This window comes from Moschus berezovskii, chromosome 16, assembly GCF_049115385.1.
Source record: "Moschus berezovskii isolate FMDL1 chromosome 16, NW_MosBer_1.0, whole genome shotgun sequence".
NCBI classification, from domain to species: Eukaryota; Metazoa; Chordata; class Mammalia; order Artiodactyla; family Moschidae; genus Moschus; species Moschus berezovskii.
In genome coordinates this window covers 4,821,108-4,836,672 of record NC_142475.1, presented here as the reverse complement: position 1 = coordinate 4,836,672, position 15,565 = coordinate 4,821,108, and the positions used below count along the sequence as shown (strand labels likewise).

General features: G+C 43.2%; 1 protein-coding gene across 2 annotated transcripts in view; it reads right to left on the bottom strand.

Moving 5' to 3' along the window:
* Positions 1 to 3,600: 3,600 nt before the first annotated feature.
* The window catches only part of CA13 (carbonic anhydrase 13), a 43,182-nt gene continuing 31,217 nt past the window's right edge, over positions 3,601 to 15,565 (bottom strand). For both annotated transcript variants that reach the window (XM_055431822.2, XM_055431821.2), the window contains exon 7: positions 3,601 to 6,780. In XM_055431822.2, the coding sequence (XP_055287797.2) occupies positions 6,661 to 6,780 (120 nt within the window). In that variant the 3' untranslated portion in view covers positions 3,601 to 6,660. The remainder of the gene's footprint in view (positions 6,781 to 15,565) is intronic.

Sequence of the window (15,565 nt, the reverse complement as noted above, 5' to 3'; positions counted from 1 at the left end):
CAAATAAAGTGAGACTATGTGACTACCGTTTACCTTTTCTATGTGAGTAATGCATATATATGTGTGTACATAGGTTTCCCAGGGGGTGCTAGTGGTAAAGAACCCGCCTGCCAAGGCAGGAGACTTAAGAGCTGAGGGTTCGATCCCCAGGTCAAGAAGATCCCCTGGAGGAGGGCATGGCAACCCGCTCCAGTATTTTTGCCTAGAGATGCCCGTGGACAGAGGAGCCTGGTGGGCTACAGTCCACCGGACATAACTGAAGCGACTTAGCACCCATGCATGTGTGTGTATGACTACTAATACTATTTACATACTGTTTACAGTCACAAACCCGATGCGAAGAAAGCAACTGTGTTAAACATCATTACTTTTGCATTGGTAATGCAAGTGTCCAGTAGTGAAAAAGGCAGATAGCTTCCTGGGACAATTAGACAATGGTTTTCTTTTTCTTTGGGTTTTTGTTGTTGTTGATTTGTTTGTCATTTATCTTTATTGAATTTGTTACAATATTGCTCCCTTTTTTTTTTTTTTTTTTAATGCTTTGGGTTTTTTTGGCTGTGAAGCACATGGGATCTTAGTTCCCTGGCCAGGGTCAAACCCTCTGCCTTGGAAGGTGAAGTCTTAACCACTGGTCTGCCAGGGAAGTCCCTGTTTTGTTTGGTTTATTTGGCTGTGCTAGGACCTTCCATATTTTCAGTGGTACGTGGGATCTTTGGTTGTGGCATGTGGGATTTAGTTCCCTGACCAAGGACTGAACCCAGGATCCTGGTGTGGAGAGCCTAGAGACCTAGTCACTGGACCACTAGGGAAATCCAGAAAATAATTTTGACTTAATTGACCCCTTGAAACTGTCTCAGAACCCTCAAGGGTGTTCAGACCAGACTGAGTGCTACTGGTCTGTACCATGTGCTATGGAAGGAAATTCTCTAGTTGTCCAGATGAGGGTGGTAGAAGGTTTTGCTCGGAGGAGAGGTATGAGAACCTCGGCTTTTGCAAGAAGGCAAATAACTTGTCTGGAGATCATCCTGGGGTCCCTGGTGGCTCAGATGGTAAAGAATCCGCCTGCTGTGTGGGAGACCTGGATACAAAGAGTCGGACACGACTGAACAAGGCACAGCACATCCTGGGGAGAGGGGGGTCCCGTTTAGTCACAACACAACAATGCAATCGCCGCTACACATTTACCTTGGCTTAATTTCACAACTGGTAAACTAACATTTCCTTTACAGAACAAATTGCTTGGATTTTAGCTTCCCCGGTGGTTCAGACAGTAAAGAATCTGCCTGCAATGGGGGAGACCCGGGTTCGATCCCTGAGTCGGGAAGATCCCCTGGAGGAGGGCATGGCAACCCACTCCAGTGTTCTTGCCTAGAGGATTCCACAGGCAGAGGAGCTGGGGGGCTGCAGTCCACGGGGTCACAGAGAGTCGGACACAACTGAGCGACTAAAACAGAGCGTACAGATCAGTAACTTACGGGCACTTGCCAGTTTATTGACGAAGGACACACTTCAGGGCATGCTGAGTTTACACAGGATCAGAGCAGTTATCCACTCGTGTGTCGACTGGTTAATTCTTTCAACAAATGCTTCTTGAGCCATCCATAAATACACGGCCCTGTGACTAGCAGGCATCATCACTGCACACTGGTTGTTGGACAAGTCCGAAGGAGGCTGAAAGAGGTGAGGACAAGATCTAACCGAGACAGCTTGCCTCCCGGGAACCTGAGAGCTCACCGGGAGACAGACCACAGTGGTCAGAAGCTGGTGTCCACACACGGAGACCCGCTGATCCCATGGACAAGAGTCTCTGTCCTGCATAGGCCAGGTTTCCCGGTTCCACTGTGGGTACCCCATCTGCCGATCTCTGTCCTTCTCACTGTGCAAAAGGACCCATTTATCACGTCATGAGAGTTGGACTATAAAGAAAGCTGAGCACTGAAGAATTGATGCTTTTGAACTGTGGTGCTGGAGAAGACTCTTGAGAGTCCCTTGGACTGCAAGGAGATCCAACCAGTCCATTCTGAAGGAGATCAGTCCTGGGTGTTCATTGGAAGAACTGATGCTGAAGCTGAAACTCCAATACTTTGGCCACCTGATGCGGAGAACTGACTCATTGGAAAAGAACCTGATGCTGGGAAAGATTGAGGGTAGGAGAAGGGGACGACAGAGGATGAGATGGTTGGATGACATCACCGACTCAATGGACATGGGTTTGGGTGGACTCCGGGAGTTGGTGATGGACAGGGAGGCCTGGCGTGCTGCAGTTTATGGGGTCGCGAAGAGACACGACTGAGTGACTGAACTGAATAAAGCATTAGTAGAAAAAAATTTTTTTTATCTTGCGTCCTTTTTTTTTTTAATGGGCTGGGGTTTTTTTTTATGTGTTTTAAATTTTATTTATCTGTTCATGACTGCGCTGGGTTTCCGTTGCTGAGTGAGGGCTCTCTCCAGCTGCGCGGCCGGGCTTCCCCTTGCGGAGGCTTCTTGTTGCCGCGCAGAGGCCCCGGGCTTCAGAAACTGCAGCGCACGGGCTCTCGAGCGCCGGCTCAGGAGTTGCAGCGCTTAGCCATCCCGCAGCGTGTGGGATCGTCCCGGAGCAGGGATTGAAGCCGTGTCCCCTGTATTGGCAGGAGGATTCCTAACTGCTGGACCACCAAGGAAGCCCTCTTGTGCCCTTCTCCTCCCGCCTTCAATCTTTCCCAGCATCAGGGTGTTTTCCAAAGAGTCAGTTTTTCGCATCAGGTGGTGGAAATCATAAAACCGAAGAAAGACTGAGGACCACTGTCCAGCCAAAGGAAACATGACAACCGCAAGGAGATCCAGCCAGTCCGTCCAAAGGGAAAGCAGCCCTGGGTGTTCACTGGAGGGACCGAGGCTGAAGCTGAAACTCCAGTACTCTGGCCACCTGATGCGAAGAGCTGACTCATTGGAAAAGACCCTGATGCTGGGAAAGGTTGAGGGCAGGAGGAGAAGGGGACGACAGAGGATGAGATGGCTGGATGACATCACCGACTCAAAGGACATGAGTTTGAGCAAGCTCCAGGACTTAGTGAGGGACAGGGAAGTCTGGTATGATACAGTCCATGAGGCTGCAAAGAGCCAGACCCAACTGAGCAACTGAACTGAATCTCATGGCTATTTTAGCCATACTATGGTTGTGTAGAGTTTCAAAGGTGGCACAATGGTAAAGATTCTGCCTGCCAATACAGGAGACATAAGACACACAGGTTCATCCCTGGGTTGGGAAGATCCCTTGGAGGAGGGCATGGCAACCCACTCCAGTATTCTTGCCTGGAGAATCCCATGGACAGAGGAACCTGGCGGGCTATAATCCATAGGATTGCAAAGAGCTGGACATGACTGACTGAGCACACACACACACACACACACAGTTCTGTAGGATAATGTCCTAACTTGGGAAAATATACACTAAAGTTTCTGAGATGATGCAGGAACCTGTTGGCAACTTTACTCTCAATTTCGGAAGAAAAAAAAATGTTTTCAATTTTTTTCTGTGGATTTGAAATTGTCTTCTAAATGCAGAGTGTAAAAGTGTAATTTCATTCTGTATCTTGCAAAAACAAGTTCAAAGTTTGTCTCATTATCTTTATTGCGATTGAATCCAATTTAAGTTAAAATACAAAATGCTTAACAAATATAAATCCAATCTAGGTGGGAAACAAAAGATTAGCATTTACAACTCTAATCTTTTCAAAAGATAGCAATTTTGGATAGCACTTAGACCTTTTGCCTCTGAGAGATAAATAAATTAGCAGACAATCTTCAAGGAAATCAGTGCCGTGTGGAATTTTTAGTCTACTAAAGTCCAGTTTGCAGCGTAGAACTGATGGAATACTGTGGCAGGAACCGTAAATCACAAAGTGGTAATGCGCATACCAGAGGCCATGATCTTCGTTTTCTGAATGTTGAGCTTCAAGCCAACCTTCTCACTCTCCTCTTTCACTTTCATCAAGAGGCTTTTGAGTTCCTCTTCACTTTCTGCCATAAGGGTGGTGTCATCTGCATATCTGAGGTTATTGATATTTCTCCCAGCAATCTTGATTCCAGCTTGTGCTTCTTCCAGCCCAGCGTTCCTCATGATGTACTCTGCATATAAGTTAAATAAGCAGGGTGACAATATACAGCCTTGACACACTCCTTTTCCTATTTGGAACCAGTCTGTTGTTCCATGTACAGTTCTGACTGTTGCTTCCTGACCCGCATGAGGTGGCCAAAGTATTGGAGTTTCAGCTTTAGCATCAGTCCTTCCAATGAACACCCAGGATTGATCTCCTTTAGGATGGACTGGTTGGATCTCCTTGCAGTCCAAGGGGACTCTCAAGAATCTTCTCCAGCACCACAGTTCAAAAGTATCAATTCTTCAGCAATCAGCTTTCTTCACAGTCCAACTCTCACATCCATACATGACCACTGGAAAAACCATAGCCTTGACTAGACGGACCTTTGTTGGCAAAGTAATGTCTCTGCTTTTTTATATACTATCTAGGTTGGTCATAACTTTCCTTCCAAGGAGTAATCGTCTTTTAATTTCATGGCTGCAATCAGCATCCGCAGTGATTTTGGAGCCCCAAAAAATAAAGTCTGACACTGTTTCCACTGTTTTTCCATCTATACTGGGTGTTCATTGGAAGGACTGATGCTAAAGCTGAAACTCCAATACTTTGACCACCTCATGCAAAGAGTTGACTCACTGGAAAAGACTCTGATGCTGGGAAGGATTGGGGGCGGGAGGAGAAGGGGACAACAGAGAATGAGATGGCTGGATGGCATCACCAACTCTATGGACATGAGTTTGAGTGAACTCTGAGAGTTGGTGATGGACAGGGAGGCCTGGCATGCTATGATTCATGGGGTCGCAAAGAGTCGGACACGACTGAACGACTGAACTGAACTGAACTGAATGCTCATACTCAGTGATTAGAATCCCTGTCTTGCATGCTAGTTACTTTCTCTGAGAAAACAGACTTCTTTGACTCACTAGGGTACTTCACAACATGTCTTTCCAAACTAAAGAAATTCATGCAACGCCGGTCTTTCTAAAGCCATTAGAACTTCTGGTTACACAGGTAGATTTAATAAGTATTCCTTTAAGAAAAAAACAATTTTCAAGAGATAAATTGCACTTTACTTTTTCCATGAACTTAACGGTGCATTTGATTGCAAGCAGCAAGATAATTACCAAAGATACAAAATAAAGTTTTTTAAATATTCAATTAATTACATATTTATTATATGTTAATCTCCTACAAGGCCTCAAGCTAGATAATGTAAAGTGAAAAAGAAAATCAAAGGAGCTTTCATCTTAGGAATTCATCTTCATGCAAACATATATGTCCTTATTACACAATTTACTGGATACTTCCAATTATGAAAATATACATCCAGAGGAAGACAGGTGTCTGAAACCAATCATCACAATTAAGGAAACTCAATTAACTTCTTTCAGAAGATGGCAGAATGTAGTATGCGTGCGTCTTAAATTTGATTACTAAGTTAATGCTTAGTGTCAGTCCCTTTGTACCAGAAAGAGTAGAAGGACCTCTCCCTTTCTTCTTCACCAAAACCAGGCAAAAATATATCAGATAACAGGTTAAAGTGAATGTCAAGAGCCAGCTTACAGAACCGCTTAAGAGACGGAGGGACACGTGTGTCAGGGGAGATAGGTGTTGCTATGGAGATGGGTGGATGGGACTGTGGACTGAGCAAATATTTGAGACTCAAGTAATTTTCCTCATTAGTTGACAACCCAGTGATCTTCACAGGACTGCTCTCTGCTCTGCTGCCAAAACACAGGGCAAAATTAGGCAGTCTGCCCCTCAAGCCCATGGGCAGCTCTGCCTGCATGGCACCTCATTAGTTTCAAACCATGCCATAAACATCGTTTATGCCATAAACTGATAATCACTGTGTCTGATCATTTGTTAGCCAGTTTATTATTAGCATCACCAAGTGAATGAGATAGGTGGTGTAAGTCATTCAAGTTTAAATATCTACTTATATCCCAGGGAAGTCCTCTCCAAAACTGGATGGGCTCTTCTTGAGCTGTGGAATAGATGCTTTAATTCACTATATCCCATCTCTCCATAGCTCTCATTCTGTTTGTTTTATTAGAATTACTCTGCAATGAAAACCAGCAACATAATCCAAATGAAAATTCACGTGAAAAGGAAACAGTATCTACTTTTATGAATTAGAAAGATATCAAGATATCCAGCAGAATCACTTGTTTAGATAAAGGTATCACAATCCTATCACTCTGGGAATGAATTTAAGTATATTGCCAACATTACTGAGAGACGTGACCAAGCAGTCTCTATGGCAAGGGACGATTCCTAGCATATTCTGAGGTTTACGATGCCCGCCATGGGGTCACACAGGTTGAAACAGATGCATTCCACAGTCTTTAATACACATCAGACAATGTCTGCTGCTCATAAACCTAAGAGAGAAAATCTGAGACAGGTGACGTAAGTCAGTTTGATTAAAAAGATCTGATTTTCTTTGGGCACAAGCTGATGGCAAAATGGCTATGTCACCCCATAAATTACAATTCTAGCAAAGAATGGTTAGTCGGGAATTTTGTGTTTCTTTTGTTTTCTCCCCACAGGCATGTCTGGGGTGGGCTCTTGGTGACGACTTTTAACGGAAAGAGGCTCTCACTTTTCGGCCCTTCAAAGGCTGTGGTGGACGGTGATTGCTCAACAGGAAAGCCGCCGTTTCACCCTCCCCTGTACACAGGAGGGTGCGGAATGCAGCCAGCTGTTGAAGGAAAGAGGAGACTTATTAGCAGAGAAAGTCACACCAGTGCTAATGAACTGCACTGCCTGGAAAGTTAAGCTATAGCTTTCTTCTACCAGGAATTAAATGTATTTCAATGAAAATTTTCTAAGTGATGGCTCATATATCATAAAGCAACTCTTCTGCTAGAGTTTTACCACTATACAAATACCTATGGGTTCAAAAATAAGTGTAGAAGCATTCTTCATTTGAAGATCAAATAAGGGAGAAAAAACATTTAGGATGTGGTTTAAAGAGAAGATACGTAGAGATCAGAAAATGTGACCTCCAGTGGCAGAAAGAGAGTGGGAAGCGCTTTCCAGGCCGGGTCCCACTCCTTGTTCTGCCACTAGCGAGCTGTGTGATCAAGAAATTCTTCATTGTCTTTAGTCTTTGGTTTCCTCAGCTATAAAGTGAAGCATCGGGTTAGATGACCTCAACAGGAGCCATCAGTTCTTAGAATCACACTCAACACTTCGAAGCACTCCAATATAACATGGCCCAAGTTTTCATGGGAACCACGTGGTACCATCCTATAGAATGTTCATCTTTATGTACTTTGTTCCTTAAACAGTGATTTATCCCTCACCATAACTGTGCCTTATAAGCAACTAATTAGGGGAAAAGCCTAGAGTCCTTCAACTGCTGACAACATTTCAATACAGTCTAAGTGATATAGGCATATTTCTCATCACAAAGGTTTACTTTTTCTTATCAAACACACCACAACAAAATGCTTACTTACCTTATAAACTTCATATAGTACACAAGCGTCAAGAACAAAATATAAATTACTATTAATCACATCACAAAGTTTAACCACTGTATGCAGGTCAGGAAGCAACAGTTAGAACTGGACATGGAACAACAGACTGGTTCCAAATAGGAAAAGGAGTACGTCAAGGCTGTATATTGTCACCCTGCTTATTTAACTTATATGCAGAGTACATCATGAGGAACGCTGGGCTGGAAGAAGCACAGGCTGGAATCAAGATTGCCGGGAGAAATATCAATAACCTCAGATATGCAGATGACACCACCCTTATGGCAGAAAGTGAAGAGGAACTCAAAAGCCTCTTGATGAAAGTGAAAGAGGAGAGTGAAAAGGTTGGCTTGAAGCTCAACATTCAGAAAACGAAGATTATGGCATCTGGTCCCATCACTTCATGGGAAATAGTTGGGGAAACAGTGGAAACAGTGGCTGACTTTATTGTTTTGGGCTCCAAAATCACTGCGGATGCTGATTGCAGCCATGAAATTAAAAGACGCTTGCTCCTTGGAAGGAAAGTTATGACCAACCTAAATAGTATATTAAAAAGCAGAGACATTACTTTGCCAACAAAGGTCCATCTAGTCAAGGCTATGGTTTTCAGTGGTCATGTATGGATGTGAGAGTTGGACTGTGAAGAAAGTTGATTGCTGAAGAATTGATGCTTTTGAACTGTGGTGCTGGAGAAGACTTGAGAGTCCCTTGGACTGCAAGGAGATCCAACCAGTCCATTCTAAAGGAGATCAGTCCTGGGTGTTCATTGGAAGGACTGATGCTAAAGCTGAAACTCCAATACTTTGGCCACCTCATGCGACGAGTTGACTCACTGGAAAAGACTCTGATGCTGGGAGGGATTGGGGGCAGGAGGAGAAGGGAACAACAGAGAATGAGATGGCTGGATGGCATCACCGACTCAATGGAGGTGAGTTTGAATGAACTCCAGGAGTTGGTGATGGACAAGGAAGCCTGGCGTGCTGTGATTCATGGGGTCACAAAGAGTCGGACACGACTGAGCGACTGAACTGAACTGAACTGAACTGAAGATAAGAACAAGTTTATAGTAATAAAATGAAAGTTGGGTAAAGTATCTGAATAATTCTGCTGTCTCAAAAACATTCACTAAAAACATATTGACACATGAGTACATTTTTGGTGTTTTTGCGTGTGCACAAATTATTAAATTGTTGAAAAGAGCCTTTATTCTCTAAGCTTTGATAGTCATCTAATCAAAGAGTCACAGAAATTCAGACTAGGACACGTCGCTCAGGTTTCCATCATGACCATTTATCTAAAGCCTAAAATAGCTCTCTTACAGTACTAGCCGGGACGGGGGAAAGAGGGGACAGTGGTCCTTCATAATAAACAGGCAACAGTTTATAACCATGCTCATGGAGAAAAGTTCAAGTATCACATATAAGTAGTCATGTGTTTCCACAGTGATATTTTGAGATGTGTTTTCAAAGAGTACAGATATGAGGAGGATAAGATAAATATTTACAACTTGCTATTTCTCATGTTTCATTAGACCACAATCACTATGGCTAAAGCAAGATGAGATATAAATAATTCTCTGGTAAAGTCAAGCTGGAATCAAGATTGCTGGGAGAAATATCAGTAACGTCAGATATGCAGATGACACCACCCTTATGGCAGAAAGTGAAGCAGACTAAAGAGCCTCTTGAAGAAAGTGAAAGAGGAGAGTGAAAAAGTTGGCTTAAAGCTCAACATTCAGAAAACTAAGATCATGGCATCCGGTCCCATCACTTCATGACAAATAGATGGGGAAACAGTGGCAGAGTTTATTTTGGGGGGCTCCAAAATCTGCAGATGGTGACTGCAGCCATGAAATTAAAAGACATTTACTCCTTCAAAGGAAAGTTATGACCAACCTAGACAGCATATTAAAAAGCAGAGGCTATGGTTTTTCCAGTAGTCACGTATGGATGTGAGAGTTGGACATAAAGAAAGCTGAGCACCAAAGAATTAATGCTTTTCAACTGTGGTGTTGGAGAAGATTCTTGAGAGTCCCCACTGTAAGGAGATCCAACCAGTCCATCCTAAAGGAGATCAGTCCTGGGTGTTCATTGGAAGGACTGATGCTGAAGCTGAAGTGCCAATACTTTGGCCACCTGATGCAAAGAGCTGACTCATTTGAAAAGACCCTGACGCTGGGAAAGATTGAGGGCAGGAGGAGAAGGGGACGACAAAGGATGAGATGGTTGGATGGCATCACTGACTCAATGGACATGAGTTGGGTAAACTCCAGGAGTTGGTGATTGACAGGGAGGCCTGGCGTGCTGCAGTCCATGGAGACGCAAAGAGTCAGACATGACTGAGCCAATGAACTGAACTGAACTGAAAGTCAAGTTGTCGCTGCTGTTGTTAAGTTGCTAAGTTGTATCCAAATCTTTGCAACCCCATGGATGGTAGCCCACCTGGCTCCTTTGTCCATGGGATTTCCCAGGCAAGAATACTGGAGTGGGATGCCATTTCCTTCTCCAGGACATCTTCCCGATCGCAAAATCAAACCCTCATCTCCTGTATTGCAGGAGGATTCTTTACTGCTGAGCCATCGAGGAAGTCCAATATACACCCTTCAGTTCAGTTCAGTCGCTCAGTCGTGCCTGACTCTTTGCGACCCCATGAATCACAGCACGCCAGGCCTCCCTGTCCATCACCAACTCCCGGAGTTCACTTAAACTCATGTCCATCGAGTCGGTGATGCCATCAAGCCATCTCATTCTCTGTCGTCCCCTTCTCCTCCTGCCCCCAATCCCTCCCAGCATCAGAGTCTTTCCCAGTGGGTCAACTCTTTGCATGAGGTGGTCAAAGTATTGGAGTTACAGCTTCAGCCTCAGTCCTTCCAATGAACACCCAGGACTTAGCGCCCTTCAATTCGTCTGCAAACTGACAGTGGCTCCCTACCTCTGCAGTGTTTTAGCCTCATCAGTTTAGAACTGGAACATAACTCTTGATCTCTCTCTGACCAGTTTGCTCATTTTGCTGAAAGTCTCTGAGCCCATCCTGACATCTCATCAAGCTCCTTCCCTTTCTGGCTCTGGCTCGCTCTCCAGTCACTTGGTTCAGCTCAGTAGACCCTGCCTCCGTCAGGCCCTGCTTACATTAGTTTCTCTTGGCTTCAGGGTCCTCCACCGCCACACTGGCTGCAAAATGCAGCCCCTTGACTGGCCGCTAACAGCCCCCTGCCCTCCCTAGGCCTCTGGCTTCATTCCAGCAGAAAACATGTCCCTCTGTTCCCAAGGTTGATGCAGCCTCTATACAGCTCCGGCAAGAACCTCCACAGCTCAGTTGGAAGGCTGAGGAAAGTATGACCTGACTTACTGTTTTCTTGGGCTCTAATATTGAAAGTTTACATTTCTTCTGTAGAAACCCCGGTAAGCAGGAATGGCTTTTCTAATGCTTTGGAAACAGTTTTGATTAGTCACTCTCGGGCTCAAATGTTTTTTAATAGCTCTCCGTTGCCTGCCAAAGTTGAGTCATAATACATAAGCTCTGTTATATGATGGGCCAGGTACTGTGCTGTTTCACATTACATATTGCATTTAATCCCCTGAACAACCATATCAATAATATACTATTGTCACTATTCTAAAAGTGAGGAACCCGAGGGCTCATTAAGAAATGTCAATAAATGAGCCATCTGGTAAATGAGACATGCACTAACCACAGCACTACTCTGCATCTCTAAGTGTTTTCCCTGTTTTGTTTTGTTTTCACCATTTTCTTCTGATCTTTTCTTATTTCCTTTTTATTGTGGAAACGTTCAGACACGCACAAAGGTAGATAGGGCAACATAAAAACCCTTCACCCAGCTTCCGCAGTCACCAACGCATGGCCCATTCTGCTCCCTCCACACTCTCACCCATTCTCTCTCTCCATGTCTCAACCCTGCATTATTTTGAAGCCAATTTCAACTATCATTTCAGGTATAAACACTTCAAAATATATCTCTAACATATATGACACTGTGAACTTTTTTCAGGCCCCCAAACAAACTTGTTGGCTCGGCTGCTAAGCCTCTTGGCCACCTGGTTCCAAATCCTCTCTCTAAATCGTCTCCTGTTACTCCACATACAGGTCCCATTCTAAGGCAGTCTTGTGAAGAGGGTGGGGAGGGGGACCCAGAGAATCTGAATGAAAAGACTCTGGGGTTATTCATGAAACTTCAGATTCGCCGATTCCCGGACCTCATCTCAGACTGCTACATCAGTTTTCTAATAAGGCTCAAGGACCCACAGGGCTTTCTCAGGCGATTCTTCACATATGTAAATAGCTTCATTTATGTATCTGTGCTTGGCTGTGCTGGGTCTTCGTTGCTGTGAGCTTTTCTCTATTGCGGTGGCCAGTGGGGCCGCTCTCCACTTACGGGGCACCGGGCTCTCACTACGCAGCCTCTCTCAGGGCAAGGCAGGGCTCTGGGGCGTGCGGGCTCAGCGGTTGCAGCTCGCAGGCCCTAGAGCGCAGGCTCAGTAGTTGCGGTGAACGGACTTAGTTGCTCCGAGGCGTGTGGGATCTTCCCGGATTAGGGCTGAACCTGTGCCTTCTGCACTGGTGGGCGGATTCTTCCCCACTGAGCCACCAGGGATGCCCTGTCAGGTGATTCTTGCATACACTAAACTTTGAGAACCACAGGTGCAAAGTTACCCCCATGGTTTTTGCATTCCTTCTTGCCTTTATTTATGCTACTCCTTGTTGAAATTCCCCATTTCCTTTATACCCCAAAACAGCTCCCACTTTTGAAACCAACCCAAATGCCAGTTCTTTCATGAAGTCTTTTCCTGATTTCTCCACTGAGAACTAGTCTCTCCCCATCTGAACTTCCCTTATACCTTATAATTCTCTCAAGGTACCAAGAAAAGCCATTGTGTTACAGTTTTTATGCATTTATTTTATCCTCTGTATTAGATTCTAAACTGCTGGAGAACAAGGATCTTTTAAACACTTGTCTGTATCTCTTGCATCATGCCTTGTAAGAATTGGCCATTATTAAGCAATTCCAGAAATGACTTGCAGTGTCTTCAATGATTTAAAACTTTAATTGCAAAGCTAAGTAGATAGAGTTTTGTATATTAGGTCAAGCAATGTTGAAGTAAATGAATTCTTTTCCCCATTTCACACATAGTCTAAAGAGGCAGAAGTTAGGAAAATTTTCCTAGACTGTTAATTATCATTCATTACAAAATACAAAATTTTACTATTAAAAAAAGGATATTAGAGTTTTGATTCCCGATATATTGGACTAAAAACCCTCAGACAACCTTCTTATAGAAGATAACTCTAAAACCCAGACACAACACCATAAACCAGCCAGCTGCAGGTACTGAAGAGTGAACGGAAGTACAAGGATTCAGATTAGAAGTTCATGTTCACGCAGAAAGCTGGGTTCCTGTCTACAGTTTTTCACCTGGACAGGGTGCCGTCTGCACTGGAGGCATACCTGCCTGGCAAGGCATAACTCCCCAAACTCTATGCCAAGAACCATACATGGCTTTATGAGACTGGAACTACTGCAAGAGAGAAAATTTCTAATTCAAGTCAAACCAAGAAATGTATCTGTTAATCCAAAGGAAACAACAATCATCAGAGAAAAACAACAGATCCAGAATCTCCACAACTTAATGTTCACAACCTCTAGGTTGCAATACAAAGCTACTCAATACACAAAGAATCGAGAAAATGTAAACATGATCAAAGAAGGAAAAATCAATGAAGTCAGACTCAAGACAAACCAAGTGTGGAACTTACAAGGATTTTAGAGTGAATACTTTCACTACCTGTGAGCTACATGAGGTTAAACAAAGCACATTTCTTAGTGCGTGAGAAATCCCAGTAGAGTAATGGGAATTCACAGAAAAGAAACAGAAATAAGAAGAAAATCAAACAGAAATTTTAGAACTAAAAACTATAATTTCTAAAGCAAGAAATTCACTGGCTAGAATTAACAGTCAAATTGACATGACAGAGGAAAGAACAAATGAGCTTGAATATAGATCAATAGACACTATCCATAGTAAGTTCAGTTCAGTTGCTCAGTCATGTCCAACTCTTTGTGACCCCATGGACTGCAGCACGCCAGGCTTCCCTATCCATCACCAACTCCCGGAGTTTACTCAAACTCATATCCATCAAGTCGGTGATGCCATCCAACCATCTCATCCTCTCTCGTCCCCTTCTCCTCCTGCCTTCAATCTTTCCCAGCATCAGGGTCTTTTCTAGTGAGTCAGTTCTTCGCATCAGGTGGCCAAAGTATTGGAGTTTCAACTTCAGCATCAGTCCTTCCAATGAACACCCAGGACTGATCTCCTTTAGGATGGACTGGTTGGATCTCTTGCAGTCCACGGGACTCTCAAGAGTCTTCTCCAACACCACAGTTCAAAAGCATCAATTCTTCTGTACTCAGCTTTCTTTATGGTCCAGCAGTCAGATCCATACATGACCACTGAAAAAACCATAGCTTTAACTAGACAGATCTTTGTTGGCAAAGTGATGTCTCTGCTTTTTAATATGCTATTTAGGTGGGTTATAGCTTTTCTTCCAAGGAGTAAGGGTCTTTTCATTTCATGGCTGCAGTCACCATTTGCAGTGATTTTGGAGCCCAAAAAAATAAAGTCTGACACTGTTTCCATTGTTTCTCCATCTATTTGCCATGAAGTGATGGGACCAGATGCCATGATCTTAGTTTTCTGGATGTTGAGCTTCAAACCAACTTTCTCACTCTCCTCTTTCACTTTCATCAGAGGTTCTTTAGTTCCTCTTCACTTTCTGCCATAAGGGTGGTGTCATCTGCATATCTGAGGTTATTGATATTTCTCCCGGCAATCTTGATTCCAGCTTGTGCTTCACCCAGCCCGGCATCCATTGTGAAGAGCAGAAATTAACAAAATATTTGAAACTAATAGAGCCTTGGGGGATCTGTTTTGAACAAGTCAAATGTATGCATAATTAAGCAAACTATAGGTCCATCAAGAGATGAATGGATAAAGGTGTGGGGTGTATTATATATGGTACATATATATGTATACACACACATACACCATAGTATATTACTTGGTCATTAAAAATGAAAATGCCATTTACAGCAACAGGAACAGACCTGGAGACAAATATTGTATGTTTACACTCATATTTGTATCTACAAAACAAATGAATGAATATGAGAAAACAGAAACAAGTTTACAGATACAGAGAAGAAGCTAGCGGTTATGGAAGGTAGAAGGGTGGGGCAGAGGTGATACTGGTGAAGGTGATCAGAGGTACAGACCATCAGGCAGCATAGAATAAAGACATAAGGTACAGCGCGGGGAATGTGGTCAACATGTCACAGCAACTTCACACGGAGTACAAACGAAAATATTAAATGATTACATCGTACACCTGAAACTGATGCAATATTGTGAGCAAACTACACTGCAATGTAAGAAAGAATATCAGAAGGAAAGGAAAGAGAATGGAGCCCAGCACACACAAAAAATTGACTCATAAATAATACAAGACTTCAATGTAAGAGCTAAAACTGTTACTTAAAGTAGGAAAAATATTTTGTGGCATATAGCTAGGCAAAGGTTTCTTAAACAGGACACCAAAGCACACACTATAAAAGGTATTTTGATAAAATGACCTTCATCAAGATTAAGACGTTTTCTTTAACTTTGGCTCTTCAAAAGACATGGTGGGGGCAAAAAAGACAAGCTTTGTAAAGCATATGTTAAAAACAGGGCTTTTATGCAGATTGTATAAAAAAACCTTTGCAACTCCACAATGAGAAGACAAACAGTCCAATTTTAAAATGGACACATTATTTGAACAAATATTTCACAAAAGAAGATAGCATAATCAATAATTATATGAAAAATTGCTCAACATCATTAGTCATCAGATAAAAGTAAATTAAAAATCACACACACCATACATACCCACCAGAATGGCTAAAAGATAAAATTACTTACAAAACCGAGTGTTAGCAAGGATGTAGAAACA